General features: G+C 42.5%; 1 protein-coding gene across 4 annotated transcripts in view; it reads right to left on the minus strand.

Moving 5' to 3' along the window:
- Window positions 1-18,732, minus strand: part of EPHA5 (EPH receptor A5) — a 304,714-nt gene that overhangs the window by 71,111 nt on the left and 214,871 nt on the right. For 2 of the 4 annotated variants that reach the window (XM_077814318.1, XM_077814314.1), the window contains exons 7-8: window positions 10,280-10,439; window positions 3,258-3,360 (exon numbers count right to left, since the gene is read on the minus strand). In XM_077814318.1, the coding sequence (XP_077670444.1) occupies window positions 3,258-3,360; window positions 10,280-10,439 (263 nt within the window). Of the gene's footprint in view, window positions 1-3,257; window positions 3,364-10,279; window positions 10,440-18,732 lie in introns of all 4 variants that reach the window. The other 2 variants (XM_077814319.1, XM_077814317.1) reach the window with 1 other exon arrangement.

An 18,732-nucleotide genomic window follows, 5' to 3' on the forward strand; every position in this document is an offset into this window, starting at 1 on the left:
TTGATCTTTCCCATGTTCGCCTGAAGCAGCAAGAGACTAACCTCAGCCTTGTGTCGTGGCTAAGTCCAGCTGAATCAGATCCTAGCGTTCAAACTGTCTATCTTGCTAGAAATAATGAACGGGAAAGAATTTGAAAAGGAAATGTATGACCTTTGGTGCCAGGCACTGGAATGTGTAAATGCTCAACAGACAGAGCATCTTTCAGATCCAGAAACTGGTTAACCGATTCTAAAAGGGATTACACCATGACTTGGCATACATTTATCATCCTGGTAGTGTCAGAGCATGATAGTCACTCCAGGAATTGTCTTGAAATCATCTCTGAGACAGAACAGCACGACTGAAATATTTTGTGGCATTTCTGCTTCAGCGGTGCCTTTTTTTTTAATTTACTTTGTTTAATTTCAAAACTGGCTGCCAGCTTTAGGGTTTCTGTGTTTTTGTTTTATTTTTCTGTTGTCAAGAGACACTCAAAATACCAGTCAGGAAAATTTGCAAGGAAAAGAAACTTCTAAAAAAGCCCTGCAATTCTGAAGCTATTTTGCTAATGATGGATGGGAATTCGTGACAGTTACAAAGCTGCTTAAGGCTTCTGCACCAGTCACAGCTGAGGAACTGAATGGTCTCCCTTGATCTGGGTCCTGAATTTGCATCTACTACCTAGCAAACCAAATTTCCTTGCAGCTATCCCAGAATCCATTGGCAGCAGTTAGCTCAGCAAGTCCCCTGAACTAAATTAAATGGAAGCTTTGAGCGTGTCCATGAGTCTGCCCTTTAGGAGAGATGCCCATGCATGCCACACTTACCTCTGTGGATAGGGAACAAACCAGCATGACTTTAGAGCTGCCCTCGGCCTGCAATCATACTTCTCAGGCTGGCTGGCCTTGGCACAGACTGCTTTGTGTTAAAAGAAGCCTGTCTCCTTTGTGAAATAATATCCTGATCCAGCTAGTAATTTTTCAGTTACTCTGTCGCCATCTCACAGCTATTCTTCCTACAATCGGTCACCATTATACTGTGGTGCGGTATATACAGTATACCAGGCACACAACATTGCTGCAATACGTAGCGATCAAGGGGAAAAAAATCTACTTCCCTTTGTGTGGTGGGGGAGACAGGACCTAGGGGTGACAGTGGACGAGAAGCTGGATATGAGTCAGCAGTGTGCCCTTGTTGCCAAGAAGGCCAATGGCATTTTGGGATGTATAAGTAGGGGCATTGCCAGCAGATCGAGGGACGTGATCGTCCCCCTCTATTCGACATTGGTGAGGCCTCATCTGGAGTACTGTGTCCAGTTTTGGGCCCCACACTACAAGAAGGATGTGGATAAATTGGAAAGAGTCCAGCGAAGGGCAACAAAAATGATTAGGGGTCTAGAACACATGACTTATGAGGAGAGGCTGAGGGAGCTGGGATTGTTTAGCCTGCAGAAGAGAAGAATGAGGGGGGATTTGATAGCTGCTTTCAACTACCTGAAAGGGGGTTCCAAAGAGGATGGCTCTAGACTGTTCTCAATGGTAGCAGATGACAGAACGAGGAGTAATGGCCTCAAGTTGCAGTGGGGGAGGTTTAGATTGGATATTAGGAAAAACTTTTTCACTAAGAGGGTGGTGAAACACTGGAATGCGTTGCCTAGGGAGGTGGTGGAATCTCCTTCCTTGGAAGTTTTTAAGGTCAGGCTTGACAAAGCCCTGGCTGGGATGATTTAACTGGGAATTGGTCCTGCTTCGAGCAGGGGGTTGGACTAGATGACCTTCAGGGGTCCCTTCCAACCCTGATATTCTATGATTCTATGATTCTATGAAATGTACAGCTGTTGGCACAGTGTTTTCTGTTAGTTTGTATGAAGGACGCTGGACTGGTTTAACAGTTGCCATAAAAAATAAATTGCATTGTGCTTTGATAGGAGTTCATTAAAAAGATATTTCATTCTCTATGGGGAATATGTAATATATGAACAAATGTTTCATATCCTGTATATTGGCATCTATGAAAAATTAGTGCCACAGTAAAAATGGATATAGACAGAAATCATAGATTTTTTCCAATCCTGCTGTTCATTTTGCATCGAAAACTTCTGTTGACTTCAGCTGGAGTTGTCAAGAACTGTATGGCTCCAATCCAGCCAGGTACTCCAGCATCTGCCTACATTTAATCACATGAATAGTCCTGCTGAAGTCAATTGAAGTCAATGGACTACTCCCTTGGTTCAAGTTAGGCGCATGCTGAAAAGCCTCTGTGACTCAGGCCCTAAGGATGGCCCTCCATCAGAGGGTAGCTAACTACTGAATTTACTCATATTCGGTGTATATTTAACTTTTTATGGCTCAAATCCTGAACACCTTGGGTGAAATCCAGACCCTACTGAAGTCAGTGGCAACTTTGCCACTGAGCCAGGATTTCACTTCTTGTCTTTACTCATGTTTTATACCACCACCCAGGGAGTTTTCCTGAGAAAGGCCAATTTGCAAAATATGAGTGTAAGCTGAGTAAGAACATCTGGGTTTGGCCCTTTGTTAGCAAGTCTAATGAGAGCGACTCTGTATAAAGATACTGGATTCCAGAGTGCACCAGGGGACCTTTTGTACCACACAAATTCTGCTTATTTTTAAACAATTGAGAAAACAGTCTTGTGCGAAGGAAACCTACTAATGAAACAGGGTCCACCCATATCAGTGGTGCCCAAACTTTTCCTGTCGTGCTCCCGCCTTACCAGTCATGGAATATGTCCATGCCCCCCTCTCCATTACTTCACAACCAAGGCTTACTCAGCAAAGGAGCTTGGGCTGAAGGGAGAGCTGGGGGCTGAAGTGGGGATGTGGGGGGAGCTGGGGCTAGAGGGAATGAGGGCGGGGCGGAGCTGGGGGCGGAGCGGAATTGCAGGGGGCCTGGAGCTGGGCGGGGGATGGACCAGCTGGTGGAGTGGAGCTGTGACTGGGGGCAGAGTGGGGCTGGGTGGTGCTCCTTCCCTGCCCCTACCCCCTTCCCCCGCCCAAGGTTTCTCTGTGTCACAAAGTTTGGGGACCACTGATCTTTGTAGAGATGAAAATCACTGGGAAGTGAACTACATATATGAACAGAAAATGTGGGTTTCTGATTTCATTTGATTCATAAAATCAGGATGTCCACCTACTGCACTGTGTTACATGACAGCATTCGGTCATTTTCTGGCCTCCACCAAAATGTGCTGCTCAATCGGTCAGGTCAAAGTTCTGTATATATGTTGAAAAAGTATAAATGCACACTTTTTCTCTTACCTTCCACTGAGAAGGAAACCAATAACAACCGCCAACAGGATAACTCCCACTGTTACTGACACAGCGATTATAGGAATCTGGCTCTGATCACTGGATGCAGCTACTGCTGAGATGAGAAACAGAAAATGGAGATTAAGGTTAAAATTATAGCCAGCACTCACAAGAGTCTTTATTTCAAGGCTGCCAGAGATATTGCAGTTTCACCAATTCATTAATTCTTTCACAGGTTGGTTGGTTTGTTTTTCCTCATCTGTTCTTTTTTGAAAGAAAAATGGAGGGGGCAGGGAAGGGTTCAGTTTTTGGAAACTTTAATTTACCATCCTAATCAAAATGTCACAGAATTTACCTTTCCAAATGGTAAACTGGAATCTATTTTCCTGGTTATGCAGCACGAGAAGTCAGTCAGGGAGGAGACGGACACCAAAGAAAGTTCTTATTTTTAAAAAAATATTTAACCACAAAGTTCACGGATTGAATTCCTATTAGCTGGAAGATGCGACATAACAAAGATCTCTTAAATAAAAGGCAGATATAATGCCCATGACAAGACTGAGTAAAATTACCTCAGCCTCAGGAGTCTTCTGAGGCTCATGCATTAACTCTTTGTAGCGCCTCCAGTGTAAGACCAGCTGGTGCTCTTTGGAATAAAGTCGTGCTAAAGACTAATATTTTGGTTGGTGTCTGTTTACTGTAAGGAAAGCAGAATTGCTTCCAGATTGTGTCCTTTCAAAAATCCCCCTCTGCGGATTGCTTGAGAGGAAGGATTGTTGTGTGATTAAGACACTGGACTCAGGAGACCTCCGTTCAATACCTGGCTCTACCAGCGGCTTCCTGTTAGACCTTTAATAACAGACTTAATATGTCTGTGCCTGTCCGTAAAATGGAGATTATAATAGCACTTAATCTCTGCCTTGTCTGTTTAAATTGTCGACCCTTTGGTGCAGGAACTGTCTCCCTATGTGTTTGTACAGAATCTAGCACCATCAGACCCTGGTCTTGGCTGCGGCCTGTCAGCACTTCTATAATCGATAACCAAAAAAAAGGTCTACTCTTTAGAAACACAGTGTCAGTGTTCAACCAGTAGCTAGTCTCATACTTGAGGTTAAATGTAAGCATTTGAAAATTAATTCAAGCTGTCTCATTTTGGCCTTAAATCATATGAACTTACTAATGAACTGCTTGCCTAGAAAACATTAATCATCTTCTTAACTAGGGATAAATGTTATCTGAGCCATATTTACATTTTCACTAAAATGTCATGGTCGCAATAGATAATCAGAATCACGGCACCACAGTAGGCTGTCCCAGACAGAGTTTAGTATAAACGTTACAGACAGTGGTCACTATTAAAAAAAATATAAAAAATGGACAGCATTTAACATGCACTGTTCTTTGAGATTACCACAGTGCTTCTATCTCCTTGCGGGAGAAGATATCTGTAGAATCTCTGTGGTAACTGGTGAAAAGTTGGCTTTCCTAGCCCTCATGGTTGCAGAGGAAAGCTTGAAAATGTGAACTACAAGGGCTGCAATACCAGAAAGCAAAGAAAAATAAGCCCAAATTTGCTATTTTTAAAAATTGCTATTTTTAAAAACTGGGCTTGGCAGAATTTGATTTCTATACATACTGTTGATGGATAATATAAATGTTCGAGAATTTTTTTTACATTTTTATCCAGTTGTGGGAAATCATGGGGGTGGTCAAGCAGTGAGGGTAGGGGTGTGAAACAATAATTATTTCATGAGAGTAGACACCAAGATTCAAAAAGTTAAAGCTTGATAACCATTAAACACAAATTCTCAATAGCATATGTCAAAATATACAAAGTAAACATCCTTACATCAAATTCTAATAAGTTCTCTGGCAGCATTTTCCTGACTCCGATTTCATTTGTCATAGATGGAAACATGCTGTGTCCGTTTGTGTTTATGAGATCAATGTTTACCAATAAAAATCTAAACCTTCCAAGTCTAATTTTAAGACAATCACATAATTTTTGGGAACTCGTGGGGTTGGCAAAACTGCAAACTGGGTCTTAGAAGTTCTTCCCGCTGTGCCTTAGAGAAGGGAGGCGCTGAAGCAGAGGTAACTATGCCCCTTAATTTCAAGGCCGCGGGATATTGGCATGTAGAGGTCTCCTCAGGACATGGCTGTTCAGGGGAGGTATGGTCAGACCCACAGTTATTTTGGGTGATGGGCTTCATTACAACCACAGGCAGGGTATGACCTGGGGGAAGGTTTTCCCACACATTAGCACTTTCCCCCCAAAGGATCAGCAGAAATTGATTGCACAGTCAAGCCAAAAGATGGAAGGAGAAGTGAGTCCTTAATTTTATGGAAGCTATAAAATAATTGAATATGGCCCAATATTAAATGTTAAAAAACCCATAATGTATTAAACATTGATTTTACAATGGGTTTCCAAGTAGCACTTTATATGGTAACTCTCTGATTGGCAATTCATTACATACAGTGGGGCCCAGCTAAAGTACAGTCAATGATTTCATAATGATTGGGCCACAACATTAAATCTTTATTGTCTAACTACTCAAAACCTACCCCACCATCTAGAGAATGCCAACTCCTTTCCCTGGTGCCTTTATAATGTTCAGGGGATGGAGAAATAAGGTCAGGCTTGCTGGGAGGTGTTGTGGGCTCCCAGGCAGCAGGGGAGAGCTAGAATGCCAGGAAGGGGATAAGTAGCAGAGAGAAGGGGACCAGCGTGGTGGGGGAGAGGCACAGGTAGGGGGTAACCGCAGTGGAGGGTGGGAGAGCTAGGTGTCTGAGGGAGAAGGAGAGCAGCTGGGTAGTAATGAGTCAGGCTGCTGGAGAGATAAGACAGTTAGCACCAGTAGATTTGAACGTAAAACCCTCGTTTAAAATTAATCCAGACCAGGACTTGCCCCCACTGCCCTCTTGCGCTGTCTCTAATATCTGCAAATTGACAACGTTTGGCTTAGAAGGTGCAAATAACCATGCTGAGTTTATTGCACTGACCAGTGTGGGGCCCAATCCTGCAGAGCCTTGACTGGCGCATAGCAGGGTCACTAGAGTGACAGGTGACAGGAAGCACTCTACGTGGCAATGGCAGAATCATGTCCGTAAAAATGAAGGGTTGCAGCGGGAGGGGAAGCAGAGAAGCTGCCAGATGTTGTGTGTTCCAAGGAGCCCTGTTGGCAGATGGCAGGATTCCAAACTGCTGGCTAACGTTCCCCAGGTGGGACATTCGTTGCTGCTCCGTTCAGCTGGAACACACTGCTCGGTACTATAGCTGGCAGCTTCTGTTGGCGCGCTCTAGCCAGCCAGCTGTACTCCTTTCCCACACAAATCAAGCCTCTTTAGCATGTGATGCACACTGCAGGTTGGTAGCAGCTCGTCTTTCCCAGTGCTCCTGCGTGCTATGGACGGACGGACACTAGAAACTCAGTGTGAGAGCGGCTAAGATTGTGTGGAATATAGGGCCTGCCAATGCACTTCCCCCCATGTGCCCCCGTCAGAGCAAGAGCAGGGGTTCCCTTTTACATGTCGGTAGAAAGTATATAGCATCGGCTAGAGCTCTGCGTCCTGCACGGCATGACCAAGATTAAAACACAGGCCTGGGAGTTGTCAATCTGCATTGTATTCCTGGCTGTACCACACACTTCCTGTGTGACCATGTGGAAGCCATTTAGGTCCAAGCCCTCAAAAATGTAGGTGTCTAACTCCCACTGATTTCAATGGGAGTTAGGGACCTAAATGTCTTTGAGGACCCGGGTCACAGGGCTTTTTCCAAAGCCAACTTAGGTCAATGGGGCTGCAGTTGAGAAAAACATTTAAGCACATGCTTAAAACCCATCCGTCTCCTGCAGAGCTGTTAAGCGTGTGCTTAAGTCCCATGTAAGTCAATGTTGATGTGCTTTGCTGCATAGGGATGCAATGCTGAATTGGAGCCATTCCATTGACTTGAGAGTTTTGTATCAGACCCTTAATCTTTGTGCCTCAGTTTCTCTAGCTGCAAAATGGGAATATTCAAACAGAGGGGTTTGCAAAAATCAATTAATTAATTATGGTTGTAAAGTACTTTGAAACGTTATGATGTAATGCCCTGTAAAATAATATTATGATTGTTTTGAGAGCTGCCATGTGTATTTCCAAGATTTACATGATAAGTCGTTCAAAACTATTATTATTTTGGCTTGTGATATTAGGTCGTGGTGGCAAGGGACCAAATGTGCAATAAGTGCCACTATATTACTTATTAATATTCTGAAACATTATTATTGAACTCCTCAAAATTAGAAACTTTTCTACTGCATCCAGACCTTGCCTATCATAATACAGAATTATTTGCCAGCATAATATGGTTTGGTTTCTACTTATAGGACATGATTATAGTGGTTAATGCAATAAGAAATACATTAAATAGCAAAGTCTTATTGCATTAAAGTTTGCATCACTATGCTGTTTGCACTATGTTAGTTTTGCCACTGACTCCAGAGCTGGGCTGTGAAAGGTAACTCTCATTGAAATGACAACATTGTATCTTTTTTAAAGAACTGATGATGACTTTTAAATGAACCAAGGAAGCAGTAATTAAACAGCTGATGACTGTAAATTTATAAGGAAAACATACAGCATGACTTGCTATTCACCATAAAATGAACAGAATATTACAATCATGAAACCTCTCTTGCATATAAATAGTATACAAGATTAATAAATGTCACTTGTACAAATTGAACTAGGTACACAGAGTACATATTTTATGACAGTGAAAATTATCACTGACACCACTGCAAAGAATAGGTAAGCAAGGGACAAAAAGTATTTTTCCATCATAGTCTATAAAAGTATTTCTACACAGCAATTTAGGCTATGTAGACACTGAACTTTTGTCAGTAACACTTTTCTCAGTCGGGGTGGAAAAAAACCCACCCCTGGCTAGCTGTGCACTGAATTAAAGTGCTTAGGCCTTTGTCTACATGGCAAACAGCTTAAAACCGATCCTTTAAATATAATCAGGGCCCACATACTCCATAATTCCACGGAATTCACCCGGCCACAGAATTATGCTCTGGAATCTGAGCTTCTATTTAAAAACAATGTTTTCAGCCCTTATGGTTGCTTGAAAACGTGAACTGGGTGCAAACGGATGCACTGTCATCCACCTGAGCATGCAGGCAGCCTGAATCAGTCGCTCGATGACTTTGCCCCTGTGGAATTTAGCATCTGTCCACTGTGCCACAGAAGCAAGCATTTCCTCAGAGAATTTGCCATTTTGCTGGAGTCACATGCCAAGCACTTTGTTTTCTATGTCCTTGCCCAACTTGCACCTGGCTGCATTTGCCTCTTACTCTCCAGCTAGAAGAGGGAGCTAACGGGGCTACAGGATATGCTTCCTGCACCATTACATTGAGCCAGGCAGCAGGGCATATTTTCAACTATGAGCTGTGTGTTTGTGGGTGGGGAATGGGGGTAAAGGGTATTTCATGGCTTTAAATTAGTCTATTTAACTAGCTATGAATTTACACAATGGCATCTCTAAATACACATCAATAGATTTAGGTCTCAATCCTGCAGACACGCAAGTGCGTCCCCTTAAGCACATGTGGTGCTCCATTGACGTTAAGCAAAAAGTTAAGTGTGTGTGTAAAGTGTATATAGGAGTGAGTCCTTAATAGGTCAAATTTTGCCCTCTATTATATCTGTACTATTATTATTTTGAGAATTTCGATACCACCTGGGAACCTCAGTCATGGACCAGGACCCTATTGGGCTAGGTGCTGTACAAAGACAGAACAAAATACCACTGAAGACAATAGGGCTGTATGAGAGAGCAGGAAATAGCCCAAGGAAATTATCTGTCATTCACGCTCAGGACATAATCTTCAAATGCTCAAACTTTAGATCTTCAGAAATATTTTTTATAAACCAAACAAAATAATTAGTCTTCCAGGAAAACTTTTCCCTGTCCCAGGTCAAGGCTCACATTTCAGACCTTTTGTTATAACCCTTCCAAAAAAAAAAAAAAGTTTTGCTTGATAGCTCGGTGGTTTGAGCATTGGCCTGCTAAACCCAGGGTTGTGAGTTCAATCCTTGAGGGGGCCATTTATGGATCTGGGGCAAAAATTGGGGATTGGTCCTGCTTTGAGCAGGGGGTTGGACTAGATGACCTCCTGAGGTCCCTTCCAACCCTGATATTCTATGATTCTATGCTGTTGTTGTTGTAAGTGGTAAACTGCATCTTTTCACTTTCACTAAACTCAAAACCATGTGAAAGGATTTCTCCTCTCCTAACCAACCCCACCCCCATCCCCTAACTTTCAGATCCAAACGTGACATTTTGGGAAAATTAGAAGCACTGGGATGGGGCTGGAACTGTTTTTGCAACCTTAACTATAGTGCTTGCTGCAGAAAGGTTCTAATGTTCCAGTGATCTCTTTGATGTCAAAGCTCTTTCTCTTATTGATGCACCAAAAGTGAAGTTGGGAGGTTTTTCTATTAGAAACTTTTTCTAGCAACACACTCAGAAGGTATTTAAAAGATGTCGCAGAATCCCCCACAGACCACATTAAGAGGAGTACAACAGTACAAGGGCCTGGTGAAATGTATGCCAGCCTCCCTTCAGTCCTGGCACTAACTTTCAAGGGTTCCACAGGGATTTCCTGATTAGGGGAAGAAGAATGCAGTAAAACCCCAAAGAGACAGTAATGAATAAATGGCAACATTTCAGTGCAAGGGAGACAGCAGAAGACAGAAATTTTCCGACCAGCAAGCTTCGTAAATTTCCTAAGTTTAAAGACTTCCTGATTTTTCATCTCCCTCCAGACTAAATGAAATGAGGAAACAGGTACCAACATATGTTCACCTGTCCAACCCACAGTAATGACATGACTGATACTTCTTCACTAAATGGATCAGGTCAAAGAGAGAAAGAGGATGACAGGGAGACTGACAGAGTCCCTTGCAAAGATATTGATCCACTAACTCTTTTCTGGTAACCATTTCGGAGTCATGAGCTGACAGTAATTAAAATGACTTACACACTGGGCTGGTTTCAAACTCGAATCTTCGACTGAAGCCACCATACCCTGCTGCTGTGCGCGCTCGGATTTGGAAGATATATGTCGACGCTGGTTTCAAGCCATCCGCTGTGATCTTCGTCTCTTTCGATTTGATGATGGTGTAGCTGGTCTCTTGATCCTTCCCCCCCGCAAAAAAAATGCAAAGTTCAAGCATGTAAACAAAAACACTAGCAAAATACAAATTGCTAATTAACACAGTGGCAATAGTACTAATAATGACTATACCAACATATTTGGAAAGAATGATTGAACATGTATTAATGAGACTCTCTGTCCCACAAAAATCTATATGAAGACTACATACTGCAAAGACATGGGGTCCAATTCCCTATTGCCCTTCACTTTATATAGTCATTTACTCTAGAGTGAAGTGGATGTAAAATATAACAGGTCAGGAATTTTTTCATAAAATGGTGGGTTTTTTAAATTGGATAATGCTGATTTGTTGAAACCAAATCCTTCTCTGGTCCAGGATGGAATTCCTGATTTTGGCCAGAGAACACGAGAGACGTCCATCCCACAGAATGGCCAATGGCCCAATGGTTAGGGTACCCACTCTGGCGCAATAAGAACAAAAGAATGGCTAAACTGGGTCAGACGAATGGTCCCACTAGCCCAGTGTCCTGTCTTCTGACAGTGGCCAATGCCAGGTGCTTCAGAGGGAATGAACAGAAAAGGGCAATTATCAAGTGATTCCTCCCCTAACATCCAGTCCCAGCTCCTGGCGCTCAGAAGCTAGGGACATTCAGAGCATGGTGTTGCATCCCTGTCCATCCTGGCTAATAGCCATTGATGGACTTATCCTCCATGAACTTATCTAGTTCTTTTCTGAACCCTGTTATAGTTTTGGCCTTCACAACATCCCTTAGCAACAAGTTCCAGAAGTTGAATGAATATTTAATTATTTGTCCAAAAGTGGAAGACCCCCAGTGGGACAGAGAGACTGACACTTTCTATATACAGCAGGGACTTGAATCTGGGTCTTCTATGTCCCAGGGAAGTGCCCTAACCAATGGGGTGACTCTCTCTCTCTCTAGTTAGTGTTTTCACCACCCCGCCACACCAAAAATCACAAGATCAAATTTTCATTCTGATGAAGAATTTAACCAAAAATCAAAACCTCACAATTTTTAATGACACAGAAGTCTTGTTTTCTGGTCAAACACCAATGACTCAAGACATAGCATTTTAAATCCACTTTGCACAAGCGTCAACCACGACATGAAAGGCCTGATCCTCATTTCCACTCAAGCCACTTTACACTGCTCTGGCAGTGCCAAGGGATCACAAAGTGAGCATAGGTTATATTTATACTGCCAGAACAGTGTAAATAAGAACCAGGGCCAAAGTATAGGGAGATGAAAAAATCAGTCCCTGATTCACACTAAGGCCACTTTACATCTTTCTGGCAATATAAAGATGCCTTAAAGTGAGCCACTTTATATGACACAGTGTACCTTGACAGTGGCCTTAGTGAAAATGAAAATCAGTGCTATTATCTAGATTTTATACTTGGTTAGAAATACTAATCAAAAATATTAAATCCAATACACACAAACAGATATAGATATCTACACACACACATATTATATATGGATATAACTACACACACACACACTTTTTTGTGTATGGTGAGGACCTTTTAAATAAATTTGCTGAAATAATTCTGCATGTAAATAAGTTTTTAGTGTAAATGAGCAGTTTGTGGTCACCTTTGATTTAACATCAGACTCAATTTTTTGGTAACTGCTGCTAGAAATATTTACTTACTAAACAATCAGCATCCGATCATGTAAATTAAGGGCAACAACGCTGAAAACAGTTTTGTTTTTTAATCACTATCTCCCTTCAGATCTCCATAATGGTATTTTAAGGTAAACACATGATTTCAAGGCAGATCTTTTAAGGTCTGATCCAAAGTCTTTTGAAGTCAATGGGCGTCTGTCACAAGATGGCAGACCTTTAAGGGGAGCTGGTCCGAGTCTTACCTGTGACTGATCAAGTGAGTCTAAATGCCAGCATGTATGAGGGAGTTGTGTGAAGACGAGGTGCACTCCTGAGGCTGGGCCTAAGAGAGGGAGTAGGGCATGTCTAAGGAATGGCTTCTAGGTCCCTGCAGCCTGTTTGGGAAACAGCTGTGTTTGGTACTACCTTCTGAGTCTTATGTTCAAAGAAGACAACAGTGCCCTGAAAGAAGGGCTGGGCACACTTTGGACATGGTATTAGTCCTTCCTGGGCTGAGGGAGACAGGCCACCAGCTCCGCTGACTTTAATGAGCTGTGGATCAAGCACCCGAGTGATCACCAGAAAACTCCAAACTTAGGATACTCCATTTTTTAATTAAAGCATGGAAAATTTGCCTGCCCAACTAATGGGTCTGGGTTGGACAAAAAATGGAAAAAGCTGTTCTGTTTGCTTTTAAGAAGTGATTTCTCTTAAAGGAATGTGATTCAAGCCTTAATTTTCTCAGACTCTTAAGACAAATCATTCTTATAACATGGGGACATGCTTTCTTAATTTATTATTTTGTACAGGGCTGTATAGCAAGAGAATGCAAATTAAGTTAATGACAAACGAGAAGTGCTAAGGGTGACATAGTAATTAGCGGAATGAATAGTAGGGAAAATGGGATGTTAATATTAGTTCAAATTCTGACTTGCATTTCAATCCAATTACATTCACAACTAATTAATGTTTGCTTTCTGCAAACTTTTGAGTGCATGAGCTTTATTATTGAAAATACCAATCTTCAATATTAGCCAAAAGCAAAATTCAAACTATATATTCAGTTTTATAATTTACATTTATATTGTTTAGTTACATGAAACAACTAGCCTCCAGTTTAGCAAGGCATTTAGACACATACCTAACTTTAAGCTTCTCCATACTCCCTTTGAAGTCAATGGGACTACACACATGTGGAAAGCTAAGCACATGCTTAAGTATGTTGTGGAATCAGTGCCCCAATCAGATAACAGAAACAATACCACATGACTTATGTAAGTGATTAAGACTGTGTAAATTACAAATGGTTGCAACAGCTACTTATGAACAAGTTGCAGACTAAGAACTATTTAATGAAGACATTTGAGAATAATTTGAATAAAAATGTTGTGATCTATTTAAAAACAATTTGCAAACACAACAAAAGAAAAAACAATCATACATTTTTCATTGTTAATTATTGGCTCATCATTAATAGTAATGACAGTAGGCTAAAACATCAGAGATAATCTACCCCAACCTAGTCAAAGTCAATAGCAAAATGTACCGCAGCGTAACGTTTGTAAGCAATGTAACAAAAGAATTAATGGTTGTTTATTTCAAGCAAAGACAGATTCTAGTTCCTTGCTTCATATCTCATCACAGCGTCGCCGTTTTGAAATAGCTACATTTCCAATGCCGAGGAAGGTTCAATTTCAATCAACACTTAAAAAATAATAGGGACACTTCAAATGTTCACACAAATCTTAAAGCACTCCATCTACTGAATATGGAGAATAAGAAGGTGAGTAATTCTTCAGAGCAAATCTTTCCTAGAACTATGCCTAAATCAAAAGAAACTGATCAACCAAAAGTCTTTTCTCGCTGCAATGTCAGCGTTACTTGAACTCACTGCAGCAGTGGTATTGGGTCCCCTGCTGAAATGTACTGCACACCCCCTGGCAGCCCTGCGAAGCTGAGACACAATCCCTCCCCAGAGTTTTCCATAACATGTGCCAGCCCCGATCTGCCCTGGAGAGAGCTATACCCTAGAGTACAATCCAGCCCCATGTTCCGACTGCCCATTGCATGCCTTATAAAGTAATCCAGGACAAAGGGACAAACCTGGGCTGGCACGTATGGCCAAATTAAACGGAGAGTCAGCTTTTCAAAAGGTTTCAGCACCCAGAAGCTCCCACTGAGAAGCACTGGGTACTGAGCGAAAATGTGACCCCACTTGCGTATGTTGAAAGCTTTAGAAAATCTGTCCCTGAGAGGTTTATTGGGGGATGGGGTGGAGATAATAAAAGAATGGGGTTATTTTATACTGAAACCATGACTTTTGGTGTATGTGCATTTTGGCACATCAACTACATTGCAGTTGTGAACTAACCTACTTATTTTCAATGCAGTGTATTAGCTCCCGGGTGCCTTTCAGAATAAAAACAACGGTTCCCTCCTTTTACGGGAACAACTGACTTGAGTCTTTTTGCAAAAATGGAGCAAAAATCCGTCCACCCGAAGCTCTGTTAAAGGAATTTCAGAGAGGCCGTAGGCAACAGTATCAGCAAGGGCTTTTCTGGGGGAAAACTATGTTCTAAGAGCTCTCACTACATTGTTGCTATGTGCTGTTGTGCCTATATATTTAAGAAGCTTTGGCATATTTCACTGCTACTGGACTGATTGTTGCTGAATGTTCTAGGGATATCTACTGTGGGAGGGAGTGAGGGGGGACCAGTTGTGCAGCTGACTGCATAGCTATGGCCTCACACTGCATTGATTCGGTGGACAATGGCAGCACAGCTGGTTTGCTGGAGAACAATCAGTTAAAGGCCTTTTTGCACTCATCAAATGTAATTTACGCAATTTGAGAAATATAATCATAATTACATGACTTCTCTTGAGTGATACATTCTTATGTTCTATTTCACTAACCATCCAAATTGAGCACTGGGCATACCTTTTGCATAGAGGGCTCTAAAATGAATCATGCCTTTTCCAAGGGAATAAGGACCCAATCCTGGAAGGAGCGGACTAGGACTGATCTAAATTTTTCTGTTAATTTTTTTTTTCAACAGAAAACTGGGTTTTCAACTAAAGTTATTTTATGGTGAAAAGTGCTTTCTGCAGAAAGTTTTGATTTTTCATAAAAACAACAACAACAAATGCCCCAAAACATTTTTTCAGATGCAAACTGAAATATTTTATTTGCCTATTTACCCTGGTGCCACATGGGAGTTGTAGTTTGGTTTCCTCTTGTCCCCTCTTCTTCTCAATGGGCCGAGCTCCCCAGCCAGACTTTATCTCCCATGATTCACCATGACCAGGGGCTCCCCTTGATGTGTCGGAGGGGAGATTGCTGTGCACCATGGGGGATGTATTCTGACCAAGGAGCCTGGCCTATAGAAGAGAATGGGAGAGTGAGGAACCTGAACTAAAACTCCCACAAAAAGGGCATTTCAGAATCAGAACATTTTTTTTTTTTAGATTATTTCACCAAATGGTTGGAATTTTCCATGGGAAACCCCCCTCTCTCATTTTCCAACCAGCTCGGTAGCCATGCACTCTCAGCACTTGCTGACTTCACTGGGAATTGAGGACATTCAGCAATTCATAGGATTATATTTTATATGATTAGCTTCTGTTGTTGTTTCTAGGAATTGTAAACCTCACACAGCCTTGAAAATTACTATATAGCATGGTCAAGATTTACAAAAGTAACTAGTGGTTTTGAGTGCTTCAATTTTTGGATTCTTAACTTGAGACACTTTTAAAGGTCCTGATTTTCAGAGGTTGGGTGCACAGCACATTTTGAAAACCAGACCCTTTTAAAGGTGTCCCAGGTTGTGCATCCAAAAATCAAAGCACCCAAAATCACTAGTCACTTTTGAAAATCTTGGCTTAGGTGCATAACTCACACACACTATTCACACAAGTGTATTTGTTATAATGTGTATTGTAATGTCTTAATTTTTAAAAAAGTAAAGAATAAGCAACATTGTGTTAAAGAGGTTTGACACTTATGAACTAATCAAATATGTACACATATTAGTAATCTGTTAAACATTTTATTCATTTCATGGCCAAATGTAATTGGATTGGTCAAGCCAGGTGAGTGGGATGATGAAATATATGGTAATAATACCTATTATATAGCACTTTTCACCAGTAGATCTCAAAGTGTTTTACAAAGGAGGGTAGTACCACTATCCCCGTTTTACAAATGGGGAAACTGAAGCACAAAGAGGGGAAGTGATTTGACCAAGGTCACCCAGCAGACCAGTGGCAGAGCCAGAAACAAAACTCAGACCTCCTGAGTCTCAATCCAGTGCTTGGTCCATGAGGCCACACCGTTACCCTATTCTCTGGTCAAAATTTCTGGGAGCCAAAATCTACTGGCTGGCTGGCTGATGGATGAACAGGTTTCCACGACCTTGTCTCAGGCATCGGGACTTGGTTGTGCCCTTCCAAACCTCTCCTTCCCCTCCCCATCTGCTTCACAGAACTCATCCTTATTCGCTTGTCAGCATTACTGGCTACTTCCCTCCTTCCCAGGCTACCGTGTCACGAGATGAAAAAGCCTCTTCCTCTGAACCAGTGGGGGGATTCCTCTTGGAAGCAAGTTTCTGTTAGTACTTGCAGTGCCCCAGACTCTTTTTTTTTTTTTCCCCCCAGCCGAAACTCAGATCCACCCTCTTTTCCTGCCGGAACTCTGAGCTGCACTGAGGGTAAACTTCGCACAGCTGAGGATTGAGCCCTGTGAGCCTACAATATTTTCATCCTTCCTAAAGCCAGCTGTTCTGGATGAATGGCGTTTTGGGGTGGCTGGTACTGGCACTCGCGTGGGGCACAAGATGTTACGTATGTATCGTGAGCAGCGAAGAGCTAACATCAAAAGAACCAAACGTCCAATTTGGCTCAACACTGACTAGTTCAGATGCTCATCTGAAGTTTATCCAATCCTTTGTGTTTAGAAAACTGGGCTAGGAGTTCCATCAAACCCAGCATCCTTGGGAGATGTGAGATATATCCTGTGCCAGACAGGTAAGAAGGACCAAAAAGGCCTTGCTCTGTGGGTTTATCAGGCCCCAGAGGCACTGGAACAAGAGAAGTATGCAAAAGAAAACAAACATCCCAAACTTTCTGGAAAGGGGTCGTCAACTTTACCCAAACTAATGTGCCTGTCCTGAATGACATGGAAAGTTATCCTGATTCTTAGCACCTTTGAGCCAATTGTTTATTTTGAAGACCTAGGGCTAAAATTCTGCCCTCAGATCCAGGGAAGCAATCCTAACTGAAGTCAATGGGAACTGCATGCATTTCCGGGGGCACAACTTGTCCCTAAATGTCTTGGGTCAGGTACCAATGTCCCTGCTCAGGACCAGATTCTGGGTGGCCTTTATGTGGGCACAGAGCACAAATTAACCTTCCCCACCTTGTGCTGCTCAGGCCCAGACAAGATTTGAAGGCCCTGTGCTCCAGGTCACTCCCTCTGTTGGAAAGCTGAGCTGGCCTGCTTGCATAGGGTAGTAGGTTGCACCCCATGAAAGACAAGGCTGTGGGGATGCTGCTTCTATCAGTAGACATCCTGCCTCTCTGAGACTGGAAGCTCCTTGGTGCTCCCCTTGGAGCACGGAAGCTCCACTTTGCCCCAAGGATGGGGACATACCTACATGGTGCAATGACACTCACCATTTTTAAATATTTTGTATATAACCGTAGTGCCTAGATGTTCCCAGCCACATCAGGGCTCCATTGTGCCAGGCCCTGTGTACACACACACAAGAGACAGGCCCTGCCCCAAAGAGCTCACTCTCTCAACCAACAAGATAGAGGAAGAGAAAGGGGAAGGAACTTGCCCAAGGTCAATCCTCTGTCCTTACTCTGACAAACCTCCTATGGACTTCAGTAAGAACTCTGCTGAGGGAAGACTGCCTAGGGCTTCAGGATGTGGCCTCCTACACTGGAAGTGGTGTTTAGGATGTAGGAAACCCAGGTTCAAGTCCCTGGTCTCTATCAGGTCAGGCTATAGAGAGCCAGTGTCTCACTCTGTTAAACTTCCAAAGGTCTTATTTTATTTTTTTGAAGAGCCAGCAGAGTGGCACAGCGGAATCATGCTGGGCCCATAACCAAGAGGTCAATGGATTGAAACCATAGCTCAGTGGTTTGAGCATTGGCCTGCTGAACCCAGGGTTGTGAGTTCAATCCTTGAGGGGGCCATTTAGGGATCTGGGGCAAAAATTGGAGGTTGGACGAGATAACCTCCTGAAATCCCTTCCAATCCTGATAGTCTATGAAGTCCCTGGGGGTAGGGGCTGTCTTTCTGTTCTGACTTTGTACCGTGTTTACCACAATGGGGTCCTGGGCCACGACTGGAACTCCTAGGTGCTACCATAATGCAAATAAATCGTAACAACCACCACCTATTGCAGAGATACAATGAGAATGCTGACATGCCCTGGCAGACGTTTTGATGAACACTGGAATAAATGCCAGCTGATCCTTAAAACACCAAAGCTGAAGTGTAAAATTAAAAGACTGGGGATTGCCCGATGCTCTGAGTGAGAAGAAGGATGCTAGTTCCCAAGCTCCTTTGACTCATAACAAATTAGTATACTTTAATTTAATGTGATAAGACTGGAGATGAAACTGACATGCAGTTTTAATGTATTTGTTCAATAGAAGTGGCACACTAATGGAAAACAACA

The sequence above is a fragment of the Eretmochelys imbricata genome, chromosome 4 (assembly GCF_965152235.1).
Source record: "Eretmochelys imbricata isolate rEreImb1 chromosome 4, rEreImb1.hap1, whole genome shotgun sequence".
Classification (NCBI taxonomy): Eukaryota; Metazoa; Chordata; order Testudines; family Cheloniidae; genus Eretmochelys; species Eretmochelys imbricata.